The sequence below is a fragment of the Bidens hawaiensis genome, unplaced genomic scaffold, assembly GCF_021521415.1.
Source record: "Bidens hawaiensis isolate Kalapana, Puna unplaced genomic scaffold, B.hawaiensis_p1.1 tig00005272_1, whole genome shotgun sequence".
NCBI lineage: Eukaryota > Viridiplantae > Streptophyta > Magnoliopsida > Asterales > Asteraceae > Bidens > Bidens hawaiensis.
Window position 1 is genome coordinate 1174049 of NW_027491336.1, and position 26428 is coordinate 1200476.

Here is a 26428-nt window from a genome sequence, read left to right on the forward strand (position 1 = left end):
ACGAATATCCCGTTTGTCATAAATTTTTGGGAGCTTACGGTTTCATGTTCTATTTCACTCCCCGATGGGGGTTCTTTTCACCCTTCCCTCACGGTACTACTTCGCTATCGGTCACCCAGGAGTATTTAGCCTTGCAAGGTGGTCCTTGCTGATTCACACGGGATTCCACGTGCCCCATGCTACTCGGGTCAGAGCGTAAGCTGGTTTATCAAGAAGACGCAAGAAAATCACTTCGAATTGTTGATTAATCGCCAGAGATGGCTTAGAACCAATCAAATAAAATATAAAACATTTAAAAATTAGTCTTTGGCAATTAACATCATTTCTAAGATTAGTGGTCACCAAAAAGGAGTAAGGAGCCGTTGAAGACAATCAAGAAGATTGCATTTTCCGTATTTTATGTTTTTCCTTGTTTAGAATAGAAGTTTTTTTCTTCTATTTATTTAGCATTCTTCCCTGTGTAAAAGCACATAACAAACAATTCAATAAGAAACATTTCCTCTCAAAAATCATTGTTTACATGGTATCAAAGCGGTGTACACGGTCTTAGGATCAAACCGTTCAAATACCGGCTCATCATTTGCCTCCTCAAATCAGATCTGTCCAGCAACCATGGGAGATCAAAGTAATAACAATGATCTGACCCTACAGATTACTAACCTCCTAAAGAACAGCCTTACCAATTCAAACCAAACCCAGAAACAAAACATCTCCGATAGCCTAAAACTCAATATCAAACTGAATAGCCAGAATTATGCGTTGTGGTCTCGGATGATTCGAGTAGCTATAGGAGGGAGATCCAAAAACCTTCTCATACATTTAACCGGAAATCCGGCTCCACGAAACCCAAACAATGAAGGCTATGACCAATGGAAACAAGATGACTTGGTCGTATTCTCTTGGTTAATTCAGAATATTGAACCCACATTGGTAAGTAATTTAACCGAATTTCCCACCGTAAAAACATTGTGGGATGCGTTAATTGTTACTTACAATAGCGGGAAAGATAAGCTTCAAACCTTTGACTTACACGTCAGAGCCAATGGTATAAAACAGAATGGTTCACCTTTAGAAGATTTTTGGATCGTTTTGCAAGGTGTTTGGGGGGAGATTGAAAGAAGAGATCCTAACCCCATGACCTGTGCAATAGATATAGCAACATACAACAAGATTCGGTCAGAACAGAAACTATTTCAGTTCTTAAACGCCCTTGATAAACAGTATGACACTGAGAAACGAGAAGTTCTCCATTGGGACCCGTTACCCTCAGCTGAGGGCGCCTACGCAGAAGTTCGGAAGGAGATGGCACACCAAGGTATTTTGGGAACCACCGTTGATAACTCTCAGAATGGTGTGGCGGCAGGATTGAATGCCAACGGGTCACGCGAATCAAAGAGCCTAGGGTTTTTATCAAGAGGACGAATGGACCATAAAAACATAAATAATGGTTTATCATCCCGAACTGATAGAAGCAAACTAAGATGCAATCATTTTGGCATGTCAAAACATACAAAGGACCAATGTTTCAAACTTGTTGGTTACCCTGAATGGTGGAATGACAATCGCAAAACAACAAAAGGGGGAAAAGAACAATGCCACTGGGAAAGTCGCTGTCGTCGTCGGTAACTCCAATGGTGTCAACTACGATGGAAATCAACATACCAGAAACGAAGATGGTGGTTTTGGAGGCATGGCATCAGCAGGAGAAGAAGCAGATATCGACCTTGGAGGTAACGGGTGTGGGAGACTAATCCCAGACCCTATTATTTGCAACAATTACTTTATTGATCCCTTAGTTAGAAAACTTCTAAATGGAACCCTTAAAGAAACTGAACCATATAATAAACCCCTTTCAAATTTGTTCAAAACAGACCTTGAACAAACTGACTTGTATGATACTGGTCAAGATTTTAAAAATGAAGTTTCACAAAATTACGTAAATAAATCAAATAAAATAAATAGAGAAGTTAACATAGCCAATACATCTGATTTATCAAATAAATCTTGGATTTTTTATTGTGGTGCTACCGACACCATGAACTTAGATTTTTCCGACATTATTTTAAATTCAAAACCCCGAATTAATCACATAAAGACTGCTAACGGGGGAATAGTTCCTGTTAAAGGAGGAGGAACTATTGAAATTTTACCATCCTTAAACTTTCAAATTGTCTTTACGTTCCTTCCCTTTCACATAAATTATTGTCCATTAGTCTTGTAACAAAACAGTTAAATTGTTCGGTATTAATGCACCCGACCTTCTGTATCCTACAGGATATCAGGACGGGAATGATCATTGGGCGTGTCACTGAACGGCAAGGGTTGTACTATGTTGAAGAAGTGACTCGTCACGGTACTGTGATGCTGGCTCATGGAACTATAAATAGAGAAGCCTGGTTATGGCATAGAAGATTGGGACATCCCTCTATCGGTTATTTACATATCTTATTTCCTAAGTTATTTCGTTCCAATAAAACTTTAAATTGTGAGACTTGTGTTTTGGCTAAAATCCACAAACATACTTTTAAACCAAATAACACAAGAATTAATTTACCTTTTTCCCTCATCCATTCGGATGTTTGGGGACCTGCAAAAGTTGATGGAGGACAAAACTTTCGTTTTTTCGTATAGTTTGTTGATGATTGTACTCGTATGACATGGATTAATTTTTTAAAAAATAAATCTAAATTTTTGACAAATTTACTATATTTCATGCCATGATACAAACACAATTTAAAACCAACATTCAAATTTTTCGATCCGATAATGGGGGAGGGGGGGGGGGGGGAATTCATGAACGATTCAATGAAACAATTTTGCGAAACAAAAGGCATAATTCACCAAACGTCGTGCGCCTATACCTCGGAACAAAACGGCATTGTCGAACGAAAAACCGAATTCTGTTAGAAATAACTCGGGCTCTATTGATTGAATCTCTAGTCCCTAAATCTTTTTGGCCCGAAGCCGTCGCTACCACAACCTACCTTATCAATCGGCTTCCAACAAAAGCTCTTAACCTAAAAACTCCTCTCCAAGTTCTTTTTGAGTTTACAAAACTGCCACCCGCTCTCACCCTAAAACCCCGTGTATTTGGGTGCTCCGTCTTTGTCCATATACCAAAACTTGATAGATCCAAACTTGGCCCATGTGCTGAAAAATGCATTTTTGTTGGCTATGGTGTCAACCAAAAAGGATACCGCTGCTATAGTACAAAGAGTCGTAAAATCTATACCACCATGAACTGTGACTTCCTTGAAACCGAGTTCTTTTATGCCTCCCAACACAGTGGTGAGGGGGAGAATAAGCGTGACACACTGAGTTGGTTAAAACGGGTTCCAAGATGGACATCATTTGAAGGCATCGATCACAGTACCCAAGATGAGTCACCACCTTCACAACAATCCGATGGACCAACAATCAGTGTTCCTAACCAAAATCATCCTGACCTGACATTCGAGGTAAGTGATTCATCAACACATGAGAACATAACCGATAAAGAGGCTCATGAAAATGTTAATATACCTGACAATCATGAGACAGAATTAGAACAAACAGTGCAGGAGGAACATGAAGAACCAATTCAAGAAGAATCAAGACAAGAGGAAGTATCCGAAAAATATGTTCTTCCTCCAAGAGTCAATAGAGGAATTCCACCAAAATGATACTCTCCAGATAAACAGTCAAAAACCTCTAAGTACCCCATAGCAAACATAGCCATTGGCAACTTCTCTAAAGAAGCCAAAACCTTTGCCTCTGCCCTTTATACTGAGCAAATTCTAGCTTCTCTGGAGCAAGCCCTGAAATCCCAAAAGTGGAAGGATGCAATGGATACTGAAATGAATGCCTTAATGAAAAACAACACATGGGAGAAATGTAACCTCCCTCCAGGAAAAAAACCAGTGGGATGTCGTTGGGTCTTTACAATCAAACACAAATCCGATGGAACCATTGAAAGATACAAAGCACGACTAGTAGCTAAAGGTTACACTCAAACATATGGGATTGACTACTTAGAAACCTTCTCCCCGGTAGCCAAGATGAATACAATCCGGGTCCTTTTTTCTATTGCCGTAAATGAAGGATGGCCTTTTCATCAGTTTGATGTTAAGAATGCTTTCCTACACGGAGATTTAGGAGAAGAAGTTTACATGGAAGCTCCACCTAGGTTCACAGAAGATTTCAAGGCAAAAGAAATATGTCATTTAAAAAAATCTCTCTACGGGCTCAAGCAATCTCCTCAAGCTTGGTTTGGAAGATTCACTCTAACAATGAAGAAATGTGGATATCAACAAAGCAATGCTGATCATACATTGTTTCTCAAACGAAGAGGTAAATTTGTGACTTGTTTAATTATACATGTGGATGACATGATTATTACAGGAAACGATGAAGAAGAAATAAGGAAGCTAAAGATGAACCTGTTCACAGAATTTGAAATGAAGGACTTGGGAAGACTTAAGTACTTCATTTGAATTGAAGTATTAAGGTCTAAACAAGGGATATTTATATGCCAGAAGAAATACATCCTTGACCTTCTAGCCGAGATTGGAATGATTGACTGCAAGCCAACTGATACACCAATGAGAGTCAACCATAAACTCTGTATGGAAGTGGAAGCAGAACTAACTGACAAAGAAAGATACCAACGCCTGGTAGGCAAACTGATATATCTCTCACACACTCAACCAGATATTGCATATGCGGTTGGGTGGTCAGCAAATTTATGCATCAGCCTCAAACCACCCACATGGAAGCCGTGATACGGATTATCAGATACCTCAAAGGAACAGTAGGACATGGTGTCCTTTTCAAACCAAATAAACACCTAAAGGTCCAACTGTACACTGATGCAGACTGGGCAGGAGATAAAGATGACAGAAGATCAACATCAGGATACTTCACCCTTGTTGGTGGAAATCTGGTAACGTGGAGAAGTAAAAAACAGTAAGTGGTAGCACTTTCTAGTGCCGAAGTGGAATTCCAAGGAATTGCACGGGGTGTAACAGAAATTCTATGGATACGTGAACTTCTAACCGAAGTCGGATTTCCCCAAACTGAAGCCAGTAGAATCATGTGTGACAACAAAGCCGCTATACAAATTTCTGAAAATCTTGTTCAACATGATCATACCAAACATGTGGAGGTCGACAGACACATCATCAAAGAAAAACTTGAAGCCAAGATTATAGAGCTTCGTTCGATCAGAAGACCAGTTAGCAGACATCTTAACAAAGGCCGTCAACGGAATATTCAGTGAATGTCTAGACAAATTGAGTATCGGAAACCCCACTACTCAACTTGAGGGGGAGTGTTAGAAAATAAAATATAAAACATTTAAAAATTAGTCTTTGACAATTAACATCATTTCCAAGATTAGTGGTCATCAAAAAGGAGTAAGGAGCCGTTGAAGACAATCAAGAAGATTACATTTTCCATATTTTATGGTTTTCCTTGTTTAGAATAGAAGGTTTTTTCTTCTATTTATTTAGCATTCTTCCCTGTATAAAAAAGCACATAACAAACAATTCAATAAGAAACATTTCCTCTAAAAAATCATTGTTTACAGCTAGAAGCTGAATGAAATCATTTCAAAGATATTCTAGTGCCATCCATAACTAATTATTATTATTATTATTATTATTATTATTATTATTATTATTTATGAAATTACCAAATTGCCCTTGCTATTGAAGATAAACCTGACGGTCATTAAACGGCGGATAGTGTACCAGCCTGAAAAATACGATAGTAAAACCACTCAAATTAAAAATTAGACTTATATAGTATCTCCATCCATGTAGCACATTAACACAAATCATAATTTTCTTTTATAATAAGAAATTGCCGTCCAATATTGTTGGTGGGATTCAATGTTACCTACTTCTTTCAAAAAAAAACACGTGGCCTAATAAATTACTCCTAGAAATTTGGCAGGCATTATAATGAGCCTCACACAAATCATAACTTAGAGCAAGAAAAGAGCAACATTTAACTGGCTGGGTCAAGTCATAAACCAAAGTGTTCTGCTTGAGGTTATTTTCCCTCTTAAGATTTTTTTTTTCTTTTTCATGGCGATAAACATCCGGCTACACGTGATAACCCAACAGTAAAAAATGAGCCCATATGTCTGTGATCGTAGATAGCGTTGGGTAGCTCAAGCCCACTATCTCATCTTCCTCTAGGGAAAACCTGCCGAAGACCCACTACGATTAAACAAGGTTGAGATTGGATTTATACTTAAAATATTGCGACCTCCAGCCTAAATTTTCACTTCTCTTTCCAATATCAGTTGAGTTTAAACTCACGGATCATCTCTTAAGATCTCTATATTTGTTTTTTTCTTATGTTCGGTCATTTATCGAATGTTTTGTGCAATAAATGGAGTCATAAAAATACTAAAATTAATGTAGAAATTCATGAAAAACATTATGTTTTTTAATCTGTTACTGATAAGATTTTTCTTCCAAATTAGTGTAAAGGGTGAGCTCAAAAGTTAATTAAATCCAACAAATAAAGCCAATGAGCTGAGCTCAACTGGCATTATAGAGGAAATAAGATTTGGAATGGAGGCCTTAAGATCTCAAGTTCGAATTCAAACACCACTGAGTTTCAGCGCAGTGGGCACCACAGTGAGCCTGTGGGTGACGGGTTTTCTCCAGAACAGGAGATGGTGAGTTTGATTACCCAGTGTTGTATGTAATCACAAGTCTACATGGTCACCTTTTTTATTGGATTTTTGAATAGCCGAGGCTTTATTGATTAGTTATTAAAATAAAAAGATCCAACAGATACAAAGCATTACAATCCATGCATTATAGTCAGAAAATCATTGTCCCTATCAAAATCAAGTGATTAAAGTCTTGGTTGTAAGGCTACTAAGGCTGAGGGGTGTGGGGGGCGCGAGAGGGGGCGCGAGTGGGGGCGCCAGCCAATAATATTGTGACGTGTGGCAGAGAGAGAAACTTGATAAGATGGGTGTTGGTTGTGGTGCTCGCGCCCCGGGCCCTGGTGTGGAGGGGCGCGAGAGGGGGCGCGAGCGGTTTTTTTTTTTATTTTTTATAAATGTATTAAAAAAACGTATTATTAAAAAAACTCATAAATTATTTAAAAAAACACACATTTTTTTGAAAATTCATAATAAAAAAAAACATACTAAAAATTAAACAAACAATAATATTTAATAATAAAACTAATCTAATACAAGATCATCTGGTCGCCTCGCCCACAAATGTTCAACCAACTCATGTCGAAGATCCCCGTGTATCTCACGGCTCTTGATATTTGCTATGTTATGAAGTTTTTGTTGATCACTGATTGTGGACGGTTGTGGCGGAATGTCACCTTGGTAGTTTTGGCATATAGCTTTGCCCTCGTCTTCTAACGTCATGTTGTGTAGGATAAGACACGTGTAGACGACGTCCATTATCCTCTCCCGAGTCCAATAACGTATCGGGTTCGCCAGAACATAATATTGTTTTTTTATAGCTCCAAAAGCTCTTTCAATATCTTTTCTAGCAGACTCTTGCTTCTTCGTAAAATACTTACGTTTGTCGGCGATTGGATCTGTAAAAGCTTGAACTAACACAGCCCATTCGTTGTAAATACCATCGACCAGATAGTACCCGTACTTGAAGAGTTCTCCATTTGCAAGAAAAGATTGAGGTGGTTCAACCCCGTCGATAAGGTCGTTGATCAAATGTGACTGATCGATAACATTAAGGTCGTTATTTGACCCAGCAACACCAAAAAAAGCATGCCAAAACCAAAGATCCTGTGACACCACCGCCTCAAGTATGAGGGTCGGCCCTTCATGATCACCACGGTGGAACTGACCTCGCCAGGCCGTTGGACACATAGCCCATCCAACATGCGTACAATCGATGCTACCTAGCATCCCAGGAAAACCATGTTTTTCTGCGTGCACCTCATATATGCGTTGGATGTCATACGTTGTAGGTTTACGCAGATATCTCCGAGCGTAAGTCGATATGACTCCTACGTACAATATATATTACAAAATGTAATAAATAATTTAATAAAAAGTAAAATTAATGTTTTTTACCTTGGCAGAAAAAATGAAGGGATTCACGTGCAACTCTTTTCGACATCTGTAAAATGGGTTGATGGTATGTGATATTGGTATGTGATATTGGTATGTGATATTGGTTTTGGGTGGTATGTGATATTGGTTTTATAGAGAAAAAAATTTTTTTTTTTAATAAACAAAGAGCCCAACGGCTCTATTTACGCATTCCAAGGCCTCCTCACGCGCATTCCCAGCCGCGAGACCCCTTGCGCCTGCTTTGAACTTTGTGCTCGCGCCCCTCTCGCGCCCCTCTCGCGCCTCGGTGGTGTGGTGCTCGCGCCCCGGGGCGCGAGTGGATGGGCTCACGCGCCCCCTCTAGCGCTCCACACCCCTCAGCCTAATATATAATGCTTTTGCTGTCTTGGTAAGACCATCCACAAACTGGCCCTCCTACCTTTTCAACCATACCACATAAAAGAAGGTCTAGTTATCAACATAATTATATGATGAAAAATTAACTTCATTTTTATGCCAAGATTAACTTCACAATTCAATCTTGTTCTCTAAAGATTTCATTTCAGATTTGAAGAAGAAATGGAGGGAGTTGATTACTTGAGTGATGAAAGGAAGAAAGCACAGTTCGACGTGGAAGCCATGAAAGTTGCTTGGGCTGGCTCTCGCGAAGCTCTTCAAGTTTCTGATCGTATGGCCAAGCTTGTCGCTAATGATCCGGTATGATTCTCAATTCACTTCAATTTATGTTAAATTACAACTTGTTGCTCAGAGTATGTGTGTACTTTGTAGCAACAGTATCACATGAGCTGTTTCTAATTTTAGAATATGGATTCACAAGTATACAACTTTATAATTAGTATCAATGATAAGTAAATACTTAAGTATAAGTAATATGATTCACCTTAAAGATTTTACATTTTTGAAGGTTGATAATATTGGTTTGTTTATTAAATGATATTAGTTTGTATAATACATACTCTGATATCTTTGTTTGTTGTTTATTTTTTAAAATATTTTCTTTCTATTTTGAACGGCTAAAGGGAGCAACATCACACTAACAGGTAACTCCCATACCTCACACCACTTGGTGTGATCACAAAGATGGTTTAGTTTTAAAATAGTTGTCAAGAGTTCGATTCTCATTTAAAGTGGTTTGTAAATAATATATTTGACTGTTCAAATAAAAAAACACCAATAACTCTAGTGACTTTACCAATCAAACCAAATTCCAGTTACCTCAAGAAGAGCAACACCACTAACCACACTAACATCTAGTGTTTGTGCACAAGTTTTCGTATACGTTGTCTTTTTTTTTATATTATTGCCATCCGTTAATTTAACTAATCCGTTTTAACTAAAAGTAATACAAAATGATAAAAATTTAATAAAATGTTTCTAATCAGGATGTGATTTCGTTTAAAAGAGAACTTAATCATTGAAACAACATTTGCATTAAATGATGAAAATAATGGATGTGATAGGCTTTAGGTTGATAAACTTAACAATAATCTAGAGACAATTAGATTAGATTTTCTATCTTTTTTAATTATCTAGAGACGATGTGATAGGTTTTATATAGTGAGTATTCTAAGAGAATTATTTAAAAATTGAGAACTTTAAGAACTATTTTAAACCATAACAAAAACTCTTTTAAAAAAATTATAAAATGAAAATTTTAAAAAAGTAAAGAAAACCAAAAAAAACTTTATTTGTCTTCCCAGTTTCATAAAAAAAAAAGAAAAAGAAAAGAAAGAAACCTTAATTATACACATATGTATATTTTTATTTAATATCGATTTTCATAATATACACATATGTACATTATCATTTATCTTAATTGTATATATGTGTATAAAGAATAACTTGTATAAAATTAAAAAAATACTTATTATACATATATATATATATTTGCTAAATCGATATTTTTTTTATGAAAACGGAATGAAAAATAAAAAAATTTGGCTTTTCTCCTTTTTTTTTATTTTCGTGTTTTTTTTTGTTTTCAATTTTTTTATTTTTTATAAAAATAATTTTTTTGGTCCAAAATGATTCTCAAATTTCTTGATTTCAAATAGTTCTCACATGATCCTAATCATATATATATATATATATATATATATATATATATATATATATATATATATATATATATATATATATATATATATATAGGGGAATGTTCATGTATATTTTAATTTTAACATGAGAACGTAGAAATTATAATACCAATTTATAAGAAAATGAGAACGTAAAAAACAATACCAACTAAAATACCAATATACATAAACAATGATTTCTAATAACAAAGAAAAAAAACCTAAAAATTACAACAAAAGAATCAAAATCAAGAACAAAATAATAATAGCAAATACCAACAAATACTTATAACACTTGATCCTGTTTATATATATATAAAAACGAAGACATAAAAATCCTACGTGTCGCGATGTGGTCGCTCCCCCTTTTTTAGAGTCACCATATTTGCTTGATTTTTAAATTGAGGCTTCTCATGCATTTGACCCGAATTCATGGGTATGGGTCTTACCAAACCCATATATTCCTTAAATGGGTTATAACATCTCATTAAATTAAAAAATTATTCTCACCAAATTATTGATGTAAAAATCCTATAAAATAGGATATAATAAAAGTTAATATCTTATTTATTTTAAAAAGATATATATATATATATATATATATATATATATTTAAATTAAAAAACCAATTTGATAGTAAAAAAAATAAACGGGTCTTAGGTCTCATCAAACCATAAGTATATTATTAACTTTCATACAATAAAAAAATATAAATTCACAAAATAAATAAATATTAGAACAAACAATATAAAACAACCCCCGTAATATGGGGAATAAAAACTAGTATACATATATATATATATATATATATATATATATATATATATATAACATGAATGTGGGTGTCGCAAATCCTGATTGGGTCAAGTGGCATCACATTCTTCCAACCATTTTTTTAAAGTTTTAGTACTATAAGAAACATAATGGTAACTAACTGAACATCAATTTTATTTTTTTTTCATTTTTCTTAATTGTACATATGTGTATAAAGAATAACTTGTATAAAATTAAAAAATATGTATTATACATATATGTATATTTTGGCTAAACCGATATTTTTTTTATGAAAACGGGATGAAAAATAAATTTTTTGGCTATTTTACTTTTTTTATTTTCGTGTTTTTTTTGTTTTATATATTTTTTTATTTTTTATAAAAAGATTTTTTTTTGTGGTCCAAAATGGTTCTTAAAGTTCTTAATTTCAAAATAGTTTTCACATGATCATATATAGGTGGGTTAACGTACAATAATGGCTTATCGTACATTACGTACGCGACCTTCCAGAGTGTTAGATTAAAAACACGCTGTGACAGTTTCGTAAATAACCCAATAGTAGTTCGCGATCAAATTCATTGATTACAAATCGACTCAGATCCAAATTCAGAACTCATCGCTCTTTCTCATCCAATTTCTAAACTCTAATCACAGCTTAAAGTATGAAATCTCTAAAGTCAAAAACCAAATCAAAATTGAACGTAGCTGAACATCAAGAAAAACTTCAAAATTGATCAAAAAATTATGATTTAATCAATCGAATTGATGTATAGAAGTATTTAGATTCATCAATCGATTATGAAATTGCATAAATAATGTACTCAATCGAGCTCTTATTAGGGTTCAATAAAATTACGTTTAAACGTTCTGAACAAAACTGAAGACCTTTAAACGTTCTGACCAAAAACGAACATCTTTAAACGTTATGACCAAAAATGAACATCTTTAAACGTTCTAATACGTTCAAAATTTAGAAGTTCTGGATGTTAAAAAAAGTTTAGAAGTTTAGAACTTCTAAACTAACAAAAAAGTCCATAACAAAAAGTTAAAATGTTCAAGCCAAAATCCTACCATTAAACATTCAAATGTTAAACCTTTAAAAGTTTAAACGTTAAGGCAAAAAAAAATTAAACGTTCAACTTATACGTTCAGGCCTTTAAACGAACACCTTTAAACTTTTAAAAGTTCATATCTAAAATTAAACACCTACAACATGAAATTGAACACTGAAATCACTTCATATAATCTCGTTATCATCAAACAATTATCAATCGACCATCAATTTGATCATCGATTCCATCACATGAACAAATATGTAACGTCTGCAACTGAGTTTCTGCAAATGACGTATTTCAATTTAATTCAATTGAAGCGTGTGTCTGCAAATGACGCCAGTGACGATGGTTGAATCGATGCAACGGTTAATTAGGATGGAAACGATTTGAAATAATTTACAAATTTGCCACCGCGTGTTTTTTGAAATCTGTGGTTGAGGGTGTCGCGTACGTAATGTACAATAGGAGATTATTGTATTTTATCCTTTATATATATATATATATATATATTAACATGAATGTGGGTGTCGCATATCCCGATTGGTTCAAGTGGCATCACATTCATCCAACCATTTTTTTTAAGTTTTAGTACTATAAGAAACATAAAGGTAACCGACTGAACATCAATTTTATTTTTTTGTTATTTTTCTTTTTGTTTCAACTGACCGAATTTTCGTACTCTCACTGCCTCAATGTCCGGGACCGACAATGCTCGGGTTTGAACAACGCCCGGGTTTGGTGATCGCGCCATCCCACTGGTGCACCTCAATTTTTATATATTTTTCGCTTTAGTTCCGGTATCGTGACAAATGCAAACGAACAAATTTTTTTTGTTTTAGTTTTGGTAACGTAATGAACGCAACTGAAACTGTAACAGACATGATAAAAACCGAACGAATTCGCCTAGACGTGTCGTCTCAACGTCCAAGACCGACGACACCTGAGTTTTACCAACGTTGTTTATAGTGTAATGAACGTAACCAACACTAACATAATTCACGATGACTCACCGTCGGGTTTTACCAACGTCCAGGCACCAACAACCGGGTTTTGCCTCTACTTTTATTTGTGTTTTATTTTAAACATGTTAATCTAACGAACTTTTTTAGGTTTAGTTTCAATATCATAACGAACGTAACAAATATCCACCGAATTCGCGTTGACTCATCACTACCACCCTTGGGTTTTACCGACTGATTTCCCCGCACAAGGCCAATTTACTAGTTATTAATAGGCATTGGTTATTCACACACCCTTTTATGTTATTCATTCACTTTTTTAACACACATCTATCTCTTATATACACCCTATAAAGAGAGTATGAATAACACATCCCTATTAATATGGATCATGAGTGCTATCTGAAATGTAACAAAGTAATCATGTCGCATTTATATTTGGGGGTGGGGTAGGGCCAAATTTTTAATTACAGAATTAAATATAAGTCACAGACCTCCATTATGACTGCAATATCCTCATACCAAATAACAAAGCGTAATCAATTCATCATATCTATACCGAAGATTCAACATATCCCCACTATGACCGCAACATAAGTTGTCAATGGGTGTTTTTCGGGTTCGTTTTCCGGGTTTCGGATTTTTCGGCTTTTAAAGTTTTAAATCTTGATTCGAAACCCGGCCCGAATCTCTCATGGGTTTTTCGAGTTCGGGTTTTTTCGGGTTGGATAATTGGGTTTCGAGTATCATAGATAACAAAACAAAAACAAACAAATTTAAAAAATTACAATGCTAAAATAAAAACAACATATTATCTTTTGCTCGTAAGCAAATAATCAAATATTAACCAGCATAACTTGATAAAACAATCCAAAAGAAGAGTAAAACTAACTCGAACCATAATCGCCTTCAATCAGGCGTGATTTGGTTGTTTGATGACGGTGGCTATTAGTAGTAAACGGAAAACATAAATAACAATAAACAATCGATCTCGATTCGGACCAGATTCAGATAACGTTAGTGGCTAAGACTAAGCCTATTATATCTAAAAATATATTTAATTTCAAAACGAAAAATTTATTCGGGTTGACCCGAAACTTATAAATCAAACCCGAGAACCAACCCGAATTACTTCGGTTCGAGTTAGTCTTTTCTCAGGTTCGGTTTTTCGGGTTGGGTTAGTTCGGGTTCGGGTACGTGTTTTCCCGGGTTACATTTCAGGTTTCAGGTAAAAATGACAGCCCTAGTCACACCAAATACTGAAGCGTCATCAATTCATCATACCTGTACCGAAGATTCAATCCACCAAACTAACTACAGTGTAACAAAACATAAAGAAGGTACAAACAAAAGAAGCACATTCCATTTTAAATGCTGCTCTCAAGATACAAATTGATTTTGATAATTCAACTCTCAATTAAAGGCTTAAACTCGAAGTATCATAGCCACAAACCGATCTCAACTAAGTCTTCAATATGGCTGCAACATAAGTTGCCACGCCTAAAGGCGATGCATCACATAGCCATAATACGATCGCAATAACCTCACCTTCACAACGGTTGCATTATGTTTTTCGTGATTTTTTACAATCTGCATGTTGCGCCGGGTTTGTGACACTGTTAAAAAACGCGTTAACATCATAAAACTCCGTCGTGGCTGTAATGTATAATATTGCCACACCCGATAGCAGAAATAATTGTAGCCTAGAATGAAGATTTAAGCAACAATACCGAGAACAACATAAGGCGGCAACCCTCTGCCAACTCATGCTACCTTACATGCCCTCAGGATAAAGATTCAAAGTATCAAATTTAAACACTGCATTTCCATCACCAACTAATAACAAACAGATGGGGCAATTCATTTTTAGCAGGGCCATATCCAAATCATTATGTAATGTAACAGATTATGGGTCAACTGAACTCGATCTGGCTCGTTTCAATATGTAATGTAATCGTTGCAACAGACGGTGGATCAAATTCTGGCCCGTTTCAAACTGAACCGGTTTCAATATGTTGTAATGCAACTGATTGTGGGCCAACTGAACTCCATCTGACCGAACCCGTTTGACACATAACTCAGCCCACGCATCTGTTAACCTTTAGTTATTTGAAATCCATGAGCTAGCTAAATACCCTGGTAAAAAGCATGCATCTGATGGAAAACACATGAAAAAAAATCTAAACAAATTGAGGATTATTTGGTAGTTTGATATTTTTCTAAAACCCCTCTTTCTTGAAAACCATTCAAGCCATCAACACCCAAGAATGCCACTCATATAGGTTTCAAACAATCATCATAGCACAAACAAATTAAAATACATCAAAGCTACAAAACGAACCAGTCATAGCATTGAACACCCACAAAAATGAGAATAATCTCATCGGTTGCCATTACTCATCACAAAATCTTCGCCATGATAACAAGGTTATAAACAATCCATCTAAAGAGGCTCAGATGTGCCCACCATGCAGTTGAGACGATGATCACTATATCGTTGAACGATGGTGGCCGGAGGTTGAATGGTGAAGTGAGCGAGGAAGTGCATGAATCGTTCACTGTACTTAATTGTTTAAATGTGTGTTTTTAAACAACATTTAAATGTGTGATTTTAAAGGAATAGTGTAAAGTACACTGATAAGAATTTTCAACATATTGCCTGTGTTTTCTGTAGGCTTTTGAAAAGTTTAGCAAGCCTACACTTGGTACGAAAGAGTTGTTCAAGAATACTCTTAGAAAAGCAGCATATGCATGGAAACTGATCAATGATCTACGTCTAACCGGTAACGTTTACTTTAAGCATGCAAGATGCTAAATGCCCACATATATAACCCTTTTGTGAATCTCAGATGAAGAGGCTACATGGTTGCGTGATTATATGGACGAACCTAATTACACTGATCTTCAATGGGTAATTTAATTTCATCATACGTGGTATGTGTCATTGCGGCTAGCTGACCTTTATTGTTCATGTGGAATTCCTTAGGAAATGTTTGTTCCTGCTCTTGAAGGACAAGGCACTGAGGAACAAAAACAAAAGTGGTTGCCTTTGGCCAAAACCATGCAAATTATTGGCACTTACGCACAAACAGAACTTGCTCACGGCTCCAATGTTCAGGGTCTCGAAACAACAGCAACATTTGATCGCCAAACGGATGAATTTGTTATTCATAGTCCGACTTTAACTTCAAGCAAAGTGAGTAAGATGGTTATGTTGAGAGTCTAACAAACAGACGTACCTGCTAAAATCCCTCAAATTTTACTCATTATGTTTCTTGATGTCTATATATAGTGGTGGCCGGGTGGAATGGCTAAAGTAGCAACTCATGCTATTGTTTATGCGCGCCTTATAATTGACGGTCACTTTCATGGAATTCATGGTTAGTTCAAAACACCATTTTTGGCTAAGAAAAATAAATCTACGTGCGTTGTTTTTACCATGATTATTTTCTTGAAGGCTTTATTGTCCAATTAAGGAGTTTGGAGGATCACTCACCTCTTCCCGGCATTACGCTTGGTGATATCGGGATGAAGTTTGGACGTGGGGCATATAACACCATGGACAATGGTGTTTCGAGATTTGATCACGTGCGTATACCAAGAAACCAAATGTTGATGAGGTGTGTTTGATATATAGAAATTTGTCCCCTTATTGTTCAGTGATTTTGTTTATTGTTTCAAATTGATTAAGCATTAAAAAAGTACACAGGGTGTCACAGGTTACAAAGGAAGGAAAGTATGTGCGATCTGATGTTCCTCGACAACTTGGTTACGCGACTATGGTGTCTGTTAGGCAAACAATCGTGGCTAATGCCTCAAAAGCATTATCTCGTGCAGTTTGTATTGCTACAAGATATAGTGCTGTTCGTAGACAATTTGGTGCGCGTAATGGTGGGCCGGAAATTCAGGTTTACTTAAAAAAAAAGATTTGATTTTTGTCAACTTTATATGTGTTTTTTTAAACCATTTAATATTTTATATGTTATTTTTTCCCTTTTAGGTGATTGATTATAAAACTCAGCAAAGTAGACTTTTCCCTTTGTTGGCTTCTGCTTTTGCGTTTAGATTCGTTAGCGAGTGGTTGAAATCGTTGTACAATGATGTGAAGCAAAGAATAGAAGCTAACGATTTCTCTACACTGGCTGAGGCACATGCTTGTACAGCAGGGATGAAATCATTGACAACAGCCGCAACAGCTGTGAGTGTTTTCGCGCTCTATAAACAAACTGGTGGGGGTACATAACACTATAGAGAATCTTAGTGTGCAGTCTGTTCTTTACAGGAAGGAATTGAAGAATGTAGAAAGCTATGTGGTGGTCATGGCTACCTTATCAGTAGTGGGCTTCCTGAACTATTTGCATTTTATGTTCCTGCTTGTACATACGAAGGCGAAAATGTTGTCATGATGCTACAGGTATTAAAGCAATATATCTGATATCTAAAGATTATAGGTCAAGTAGGCTCTTATGTTTTAAGTGGCTTTAATACTTTTAATGTTCTTTTGCTTGTTTAAAACTTCTTAGGTTGCGCGGTTTCTTATGAAGATGGTCTCTGAACTAGGATGCAAACAGCCAATTGGGTCGGCAGCATATCTGGCCCGAGTGGCACCTCTGCTGCAGAATAATTGTGTTGTTCAGACAGGTAGATTATCTTCTTCAATTGCCTGTTGAATTTTGGAGAACTAAATACATATTTATGGTATGAATTCCTACCATAATAAAAAACAAATGTATCCAGTATAATCCCATTTATAGCAGCAGAGGTGTTAGTAGGGTATGAAATGACTGCAATTAAGTTTGCATCTTTGATGGCTTTACTTAATCCAATGGCATGTAGCGAAGGGCTGGCTAAACCCGGGTGCAATAGTGGAAGCATTTGAGGCCAGGGCTGCTAGAATGGTGGTTGGTTGTGGCCAGCGGTTAGCCGAGTTTAAAACTCCAGAAGAAGGTACTCCAACCTTTAACAAATTTATGTTGTCTTCAACCTTATGACGACGCCATGCTAAATTTAAATTCATGTGAGATTGCTACAGGTTTCGCAGAATTATCGATTGATTTAGTGGAGGCATCACTTGCTCACTGCCAATTAATCGCGGTGTCCATGTAAGCTCTACCAATTAATTAGCATGGTTGTATTGGACAAGTTTTGTTTGCATTTGATTAAGGTGAAATGCATTTGTATTCTGCAGGTTTATACGGAAACTACAACAAGATATACCGGGAAAGGGAGTGAAACAAACTTTAGAGGTGTTGTGCTATGTGTATGCGTTGTTTCTTCTTCACAAGCATCAAGGTGATTTCTTGGCAACAGGCTATCTTACTCCGAAACAAACCTCGCTTGCTAATGATCAGCTAAAAACATTGTATTCTAAGGTTAGCAGTGAGAATTATATTCCTGTGTTTTTTTTTAATATTCTGGATTTGTACGTAGTTTAGAGATGTTAGGACTTAGGAGTGCTTTTAGGCATTCTTTGAAAGTTTTTGTGCAAATAACTAGCTAGGCAGTTGGATGCAACTGAAGGAAAATTTGACGATGTTTATTGGTGTGACTTGCAAACTCAAGCGGCATTCGCTTGCCACACCATTGAACTCAAACAATAAAATAAAATAAAAAAGCAAATGCATTGCCGGATTCCATGAGTTCGCTCATGGGTACAAGTGTACAACTAACTGCCTATTTATACAACTTTCAAAAAAAAATATAGAAATATCGCTAAACCACCTATAGAAATCCAAAAGGACCATTCTTTTTTGTTGTACTTGGCAACGTTAAATCACCTCTCTTTGTTATATTCTTAGTAAAGGATTAAACATGCAATATATGGGTGAAGAGGGTTGGGTAAAGGTTTGAATATACTGGTGATGTGTAATACAAGTCAAAACTGGTAGGGTCGGGTCAGATCATGTTAGCTCACGAACAACATAAGAGGTCAATCTTGAAGTATGGTTGATTCATAAAGATGTGGCAACATTGAAATGTTTTTCGTTTACTGAATCTGAAAATATATCCAACAGGTTCGTCCAAATGCAATAGCATTGGTTGATTCGTTTAACCACACTGATCACTACCTGAGTTCAGTTCTTGGGCGTTATGATGGAAACGTTTATCCAAAACTCTACGAGGCTGCACAAAATGATCCTCTGAATGACTCAGATATAGCGGATGGCATTAGTCAATATGTCCAACCGATTTTGAAACAGAAGCTACACTCCGCTAAACTATAAAACACTCCTTTTGATAATTATTCAACCAGTTCCAGTATTAGATATCAGTTTATGTTGGAAAAGTATCAAAGCCTGTTGGGGATCAGAGATCACAGGAATGCAGAAGTATGTGAAAATTTTTAGCTTGAATAATATTGTTGAAAGCGTATGTATGTTTGATGTAATTTGCTGATAAGAGGACCCAAATTTGCATAAAATAAGAGACAATAAACTAGATTTTCATGTTCGATTAAAGCACCCAAAGAGTATGCCATATCTAAAGTTGAGCTCGACTTCCAAATATCATAAATCAAATTTTGAAAGTAAAGCATTTACACTCGCGGTGTTTGCATACTCGCTATTAGCACAAAGTCTCACTCTTCTTAATGTCAAAACTACAAAGCAGCTATGCATTCCGAGCCTTAGTTTCCCTATATCATAACTTTGTTCCTGTTACAACAAACACATTCTCATTTTAGATTCAAATATTCAAACTTAACCTTAAAAATGCAACACTGATATGTTCAAGCACATAAAAAGCCTGTCAAACTTGTTACCAGCCTGTAAAGGAACCAAACGAACACAAACAGGGCACGTTCATGTTTGTCCGTTTAACTTTAACTGAAAAAGTGATCGAACACGAATAGTTAAAAGAACAGAGATTTCTTTTTTGTATTTATTGGTTAATAAAATGAGTGTGTTCTGGTACGTTTATGTTTGTTCTTTAAAGTATAAGCGAACAGTCCACAAACGCAAATGAACATAAATGAAAAGGCATAACTTAAAATAAATGAACGGGGATAAGCGAACATGATTGAACAAACATAGACAGACATGAATGAATAAACATAGCTATATATTTAATAAAACTATGCTAAGTTCTGAAGGATGATAATCTCATTTCATAAAACTACACTATACTATAAGGGCCTAGAAATTTAAATGAATAATATAAACGAACAAACTTAAAGAAACGTAAACTAACGAACACAAAAGAATGTAAATTAACAAACTAATACGAATTCAAATATACAAAAGATCACAAACATACAACTATACAAGAATGAATGACACATGCATCCATGATCGTTCATTTAACCAAATAAATAAAAAATGTTGTCTGTATCCATTTGTTTAATAAACAAACTTCCCATCGAACGGTTCACTAAACGTTCAGTTTGTTTACTGGCCTACTTGTCGCGTCCTCTATACTGCCAAATACACATCTAGCATGCCAAACATTGTAGCCGTTAATGGAGTGTCATGATGGGCAAGTTGGGTGACAGGTCAAGACTTGCAATTTGCAAAGTTAACATGATTGACCCAAAAACACTTTTTAGTCCATTTTTTCATAATTAGTTGATGTGTTTCTTGTAATTGCAATAATTACACCAATGAACTTTAAACAAATATCATTTGGGAGGGCTATATATTACTGTTTGACCAAATAGATAGACTAGTTACCCTTTTAGCCAAAATGTTTTTACATAATCCTATTTTAGAAAAACAGAATCGCAATCAACCTATTCATGAGAAATTGAGTTGACCACAAGATTAACTAAAAGTCAAAAAAGACATAAAAAAAGCTCATGCTATTATGGTTCTAAGATTTACTTGACAGAACTCATTTTATCTATAACCAGTTTATATTATCTTCTCATTTTTCTAACCGGTTGTCACAATAAAGCAGATTAAGCTAACAAGTTTTATATATGCCACTCGAATCAGGTTTTTTGCCCTCAATATGCATATGCATGTGTGTGTGTGTATATCGACCTGTTTGCGGTGCGCGCATATAATGTATATGTGTGTGAACCCTCGGGTGGGCATTGCACTAATTTTAACGTTATTTTACTAATCTCATGAAAATAACGCTAAAAGTGGCGGAAGGTCAATCAGCCATCATGTGGTGGCGTTGATAGCCGAGAGACAAGGGTACATGCACCAATAGGCGATGTCCCGATGGTTGAGTGTTACGTGCCTTATGCCCAAGGCTTGATACAAAACTACTATCGAGTCGGGGGTCTCACCGGAAGCAACCTCTCTATTCCTAAAGGGTAGATGTAAGGCTGTCTACATCTTACCCTCCTCAGACCCTACCATAGCTTTGCTATTGGTGGGATATACTGAGTAAGATGATGATGATATATATATACATGTTCGCCTTAGGCCCAGTAGTATGTTAAGAACCATGAGAACCAAATTATGCATTTTACCTACTACTATATATCTTTGATGCGCTATATACAAAACTACAAATGCATTATGAGATTCCGACGGTTATCAACATATTATTGGTTGTAAAATAAACGCCCCTCTAAATGAGCATGTATGTATATGATTATCCACACTTTCCTTACACTTTATGATAATCTTTGTACGCACTTACAATATCCCAATTCATACTACTAGGGGTGCGCATGAAATCAAAAAACCAAAAATTGAGGCATTGTGTAACACCCCAAAATTTATATATGTATACGTATATAACGTTATAAGATTTTATAGATAGGGTTGTGCTGTACTAACCATAGTTATTAAAAACGATCGCCTACTGCGTCTAGGCGCTATTTTTAGGCGAGGCGATGATTTAGCGCTTCTAAATAGAGAATTCCGTTTTTTTATATTTTTTATGATTTCTTTTGATCTTTCATTAACATAGTTACCTAAAAAAGTCAAATTTACTTCATTTAATCCAATCTCCTATATGACTATCAACAATTCTGGTTGATGAATGTTAAGGTGATTTTGTTATTATTTAATAATTATGCTCATGTTTCTTTTAGCTTAGATTGCTTTTAGTTTTCTAAATTTCCATTATACGATTTAAACTTTAAAACTAAAATTTAAAGGTGGGCTTTTTAGTCTAGAATATTACCATTTGTTCTAGAAATTGCAGAGCATAATTAGTAGTTTGAATTAATCTAAATGTGTAGAGCTCACTTCAATTAGTTTGTGACTACCGAATTTATGTTGGTTGTTGAAGCTGTTAAACTTTAGCTTTTGGTATTGGATAATTTTGGGGTTTTAACTTTTGATATTAGATAATTTTAGGCATTGGAACTATGTGATTCAAGTTTTGGAATACATAAATATATCTTTTATTTATTTTTCACTGTGCACTTTTTTTTCTCGGGCCCCCGCTTTTTTTGCGCTTTGTGCCTAGGCCCCATGCAAGGCCTATGTGCCTTGAGTGCGCCTAGCGCATTTGATACCTATAGTACTAACAAATAGAGTTGAGTAGTAAAGGATGACAAACTTATGTGGGTTAATTATATGTTGGTATAAATTAGTTAAACAAGTTGTTTTAAGAAATGAAGAATTAAAAGGGCTCAGTTGGGGAAGTTCTAAATTAGGTGGAAATCATCAGAGATTTCCACGTATGTTGTATGTGTGTCATCTGGTGGGTGAAACACGAGGAGAAGAACAAGAGAAGGAAAATCGATTTTGATGTCAAAATTGAAGCCATATAAAGAGATTTCATCACCAAAAGACATCAAGAACGAAACTTGAGTGAATAAAAACACATTGTAAGTGTCATCTTCTTCCTCTAAACTCCATTGTTGTACTTCAAAGCTTACATGTTCTGTTGTGACAACGTTGGAAATTGTATGATGTTAAGTAGTTTGAAAAACTTCATATTTATAGTTTATATTGTGCTAAATTCGTCAATTTGATTGTTTGGTTTTCACATAGATGAATCATGGAATTAGGGTTCATGTGTTAAATTTGGGGCATTTGGGAATTTCGATGGTTTATAGATGATAACTTACCATTTGGGTAGTGTTTTACCATCCGTTTCTATATAGTCATTGTATTGATTAGATGATCCTAACCCTTAATAAGAGTTTAATAAGAGCTTCTAACTATAGGAAGGGCTGAACTTGGAGATTTAGGTCAAAATAGGAAGAACCCGAAACATGATTTTCGTATCTTTTCATCGGATTTTATTCAGACTTTAGAAAATCATATAAAATTAACCATGTGTCTGTTTGAGGCGTATTTTATATCACTAGAAAAGCTCTATGTTTCTAGTTTCGGTATAATTATAGAATAAAGAAAAACGCATTCGTTAAATGGGTCCAAAATACAATTTTTAAGACTATAAATGCTGTATAAAAGTGAGCTGTGTGGATTTTTGCATTCTGTCCTATTTTTGTAAAAACTATATAAAATTAAGCATAGCTCCGACAAAGACATAATTTATATGTACAGAAAGCCCTCTTGAGTCTACTATGTTTTATATTTTGACATGATGGATTAAATACGATTGTAAGGAGGTCAAAAATCAAGGTCAATAGTTGTTGCACAAAAAGTGCAGCACTGAAAATAAAGTAAATTTAACGATGGATGCTAATCTAGTTTGGATAAAATTATGATAGAACCAATTTAATGTAAGAGAGATGTTATGTGGTATGAGGTTTCCTATTAGAACTTAATTATTATATAGGCGATGAGATAATCATCCAAACAGTTCAATTTAATAAATGACTTAAAGATGGTTTAACATGCAATCTTGATGAATATATTGTTGCTCCCGTTTGGTGTAAATCAAAGTTTATTGGAAATCCAACGAATACTGGTGTTGAGTGATTTTGAATATCCACATTATGTATTCTAAACATTTGAAAGTTGACTTGTTAACAAGCTAGGTACGATGAAGCTTGGAAGTCAGTGCGTTAAACGACAAGGTGTCATCAAGCTCCTACGGGCAAAGGTAAGTTAAGCTTACACATAGTCCTTTATGTAGCGGGGCATATTATCTTAAATAAGCTTGTTTGTAATTTGAAAATCCGAGTTTTTGGAGTATTTTGATTAGTATAACTTTTTTATGGTGGAAGCGGTCAATTCGGCCCATGAAAAGAGTATTTTGCTATGAATAGTTTCAAAGTATGGATACGGGTCGTCTAGACCACTTTAAGAAGTAATTCAATTATTTTAAAAGCATAAAGCGAGAGTGTTTCTTTTTTTACTCGTTACAAGTGTAAGGGGATCTTACACCCTATACACATGCAATGCAATTAATTTAGTTATTGATACATCAATGATGGCTTATTGATTATTCAAGACCTTAAGTTGATAGTTTGATATTATTACTGAAAGCAGTAAGTTTAAATGGGATTTTGACTCGTTAGTTGTTAATAATACTTCAAGTTGTATGATTGTGAATAGTATTTGCGTTTGTGAATTTTGTGGTATTAGATTGGGTAAAGAGTTACAAAGTCGATACGATATGAGTTGATAATCAATTACTAAAAAGTCAGAAAACCAAGTTATTGCATAAATGATTATGTTAAAGTATCACATGACGTTTAAATTCAAACTTGTTTGAATGCAAATGGATTGTTCGGTTTCATCTGTAATGAGTTCATGTTTGAACCAAACTAAGATTTTCATTTCCATTAGATTTTAACTTCAATTGGTTGTAATCATGTTCATTAGAAACAGGTACGTGAAGTTTGGGATCGAACGTGCTGTTAAAATGCAGTAAACCAAAAGACAGAATTAACGCTGAAATTGGTTTGGTGTTGGATCTTTTGTTAACTTAAATGTTTTGATATTAATAGAGATATTTATGTGTTAATCAAGTAATAATGGCATTAATGTGATGTGGTAATGCTATAGGGAAAACTTATATCTTAGCTCGGAATTGGGGTGGGAGTAGGAGATCATGATTCGGACAAAGAAGATAGGATCTCGGATGAGAAGAAGGCCGGTGGACAAGTGAAGAAAATAATGCAAGGAAATAATGTATTTAAGCGTATTCACGTCTTGTGAAAGTGTTAGAGGTAAAGCTATGTAGTAAAATGGCTCGTGTTAAAGTTCTCGGATCAGGACAAGGAATTACGGGTCAATTTCTTGGAAGTTATGTTTTAGATTTGGGGTTGTTAGGCCATAAAACATGAATAGTTGATCATTTTGAAACTTGTTTGTGAACTTTGGTTAACATGGTCTTTTCTTTATATATTTTGGAACTTGTGATCAGACATAATTAAAATGCTTTTGTCTGGGACCAAACTCTGATAATTATATTTTATTTAAAATATAAGTTCTTTAAATTTGGGTGTAATAACTGAGCCGAGATAAAAACCAATGGTTTGGTTATATATTTTGTAAATACTGAATTTTCGATCCAGATTCAGTTTTGGGGGTAATTAAAACAGAAAAACCAACCGAACTTATAGATTTTCATTTTTTATTTCTAACTTTTAAGTAATTTTGTAATAATTTAGGGGGTGTTTGGGATTCCTTATTTAACTGCAAAAGGACTTTTTGTCAACAGATAATTAGTCACAATATCCTGAATTATTAACTTATAACTCACAATATCTTGACTTGCCCAAACACCTTATGAACTTATTAACTTTTTTGAAAAGTACAAAAAAGTTAATAAGTTCAAAAGGAGCCTAAATAAGCAATCCCAAACACCCCCCTTAATATATAGCTTATTCCAAATATTTTAGCTCAAATTTAATTTATAATAATCAAATAAAATATTATCTAACAAAAACATATTTAGGCCTAAAATCATTATTTTGGCCAACGCCCAAAATGTTCAACCCCAAATTGCAAAACTGAAACTGAATGGTTTATAACCGAGCCGGCCAATGAACACCTCTAATTCATACCATACCTTGGTCCAATTAGAGCTTTTCAGTCTGTTGATAACCAAATGCAACTTAAACACATGAACTTTGTCTTTTTCGGCCCAAAATGAGGTCAAACTATGGTTTTCTTAATCAAACGCATCCCTCACATGAATTAATTAATTAACTTGATAATCTAATTCGAATCGAAAAGTTAAAAGACAAACCATAAGTAATTTTTTATTTTGAGTATGACAATCTAAACCCTAATGCTAAACTAAGAATGAAGGCATAGTAGCATACCTACGTATGATGCTTAGGAGAAGAAGATGGAACTCGTTTGTTGCGGAACATCATGTAACCCAGAGGCAGAACGACTCCAAGCATCATGATTGCTGATCCGATCAAGTATCTCACCGGACTCGGTGCCTCAACTTCCAGTATCATCTGCAACAATATTATTGTTATTATTATTATTATTATTATTTAGACCTACCAACTGCGATCCGATTAGATTAACCCTAGATCTACTCAAACAACTTACACGCATCGTTGATCGGATCTACTCAGCTTCGAATAACTCCAAACTCGACTCACGTCACTAACCCAACACTTGATTGCAGCTCCACGGTATACTAATGGTTAGGTTTCCTTTTTTAATGGGTCGGTTTCGTTTTCAATAATCAAAAACCGTTACTAACAGTTTGACTTAA

General features: G+C 35.1%; 1 protein-coding gene and 1 long non-coding RNA gene across 2 annotated transcripts; one reads left to right on the forward strand and one right to left on the reverse strand.

Annotated features, from left to right (window-relative positions):
* The first annotated feature begins 5971 nt into the window (after positions 1-5971).
* Positions 5972-19149, forward strand: LOC143629545 (peroxisomal acyl-coenzyme A oxidase 1-like). Its single transcript, XM_077098786.1, has 15 exons — positions 5972-6032; positions 8596-8758; positions 15600-15708; positions 15775-15836; positions 15912-16121; positions 16218-16305; positions 16383-16545; positions 16635-16833; positions 16926-17123; positions 17208-17339; positions 17449-17566; positions 17762-17872; positions 17958-18027; positions 18114-18297; positions 18940-19149. The coding sequence occupies exons 2-15, from the start codon at positions 8621-8623 to the stop codon at positions 19147-19149; spliced, it is 1992 nt and encodes a 663-aa protein (XP_076954901.1). The 5' UTR covers positions 5972-6032; positions 8596-8620.
* A 247-nt stretch (positions 19150-19396) lies between these two features.
* Positions 19397-26283, reverse strand: LOC143629546 (uncharacterized). Its single transcript, XR_013152974.1, has 3 exons — positions 26260-26283; positions 26019-26162; positions 19397-19578 (listed from the first exon to the last, which is right to left on the reverse strand). It is a non-coding gene; the product is annotated as an uncharacterized LOC143629546 (long non-coding RNA).
* Positions 26284-26428: the final 145 nt, after the last annotated feature.

What these genes read in the sequence shown, in the direction of transcription:
- LOC143629545 (XM_077098786.1), top strand. Translation starts at nt 8,621, where the DNA reads ATGGAGGGAGTTGATTACTTGAGTGATGAAAGGAAGAAAGCACAGTTC. An exon ending in AGCTTGTCGCTAATGATCCG is followed by an intron (nt 8,759 to 15,599) that starts GTATGATTCTCA and finishes TGTTTTCTGTAG; the next exon opens with GCTTTTGAAAAGTTTAGCAA. An exon ending in GTTTAAAACTCCAGAAGAAG is followed by an intron (nt 17,873 to 17,957) that starts GTACTCCAACCT and finishes AGATTGCTACAG; the next exon opens with GTTTCGCAGAATTATCGATT.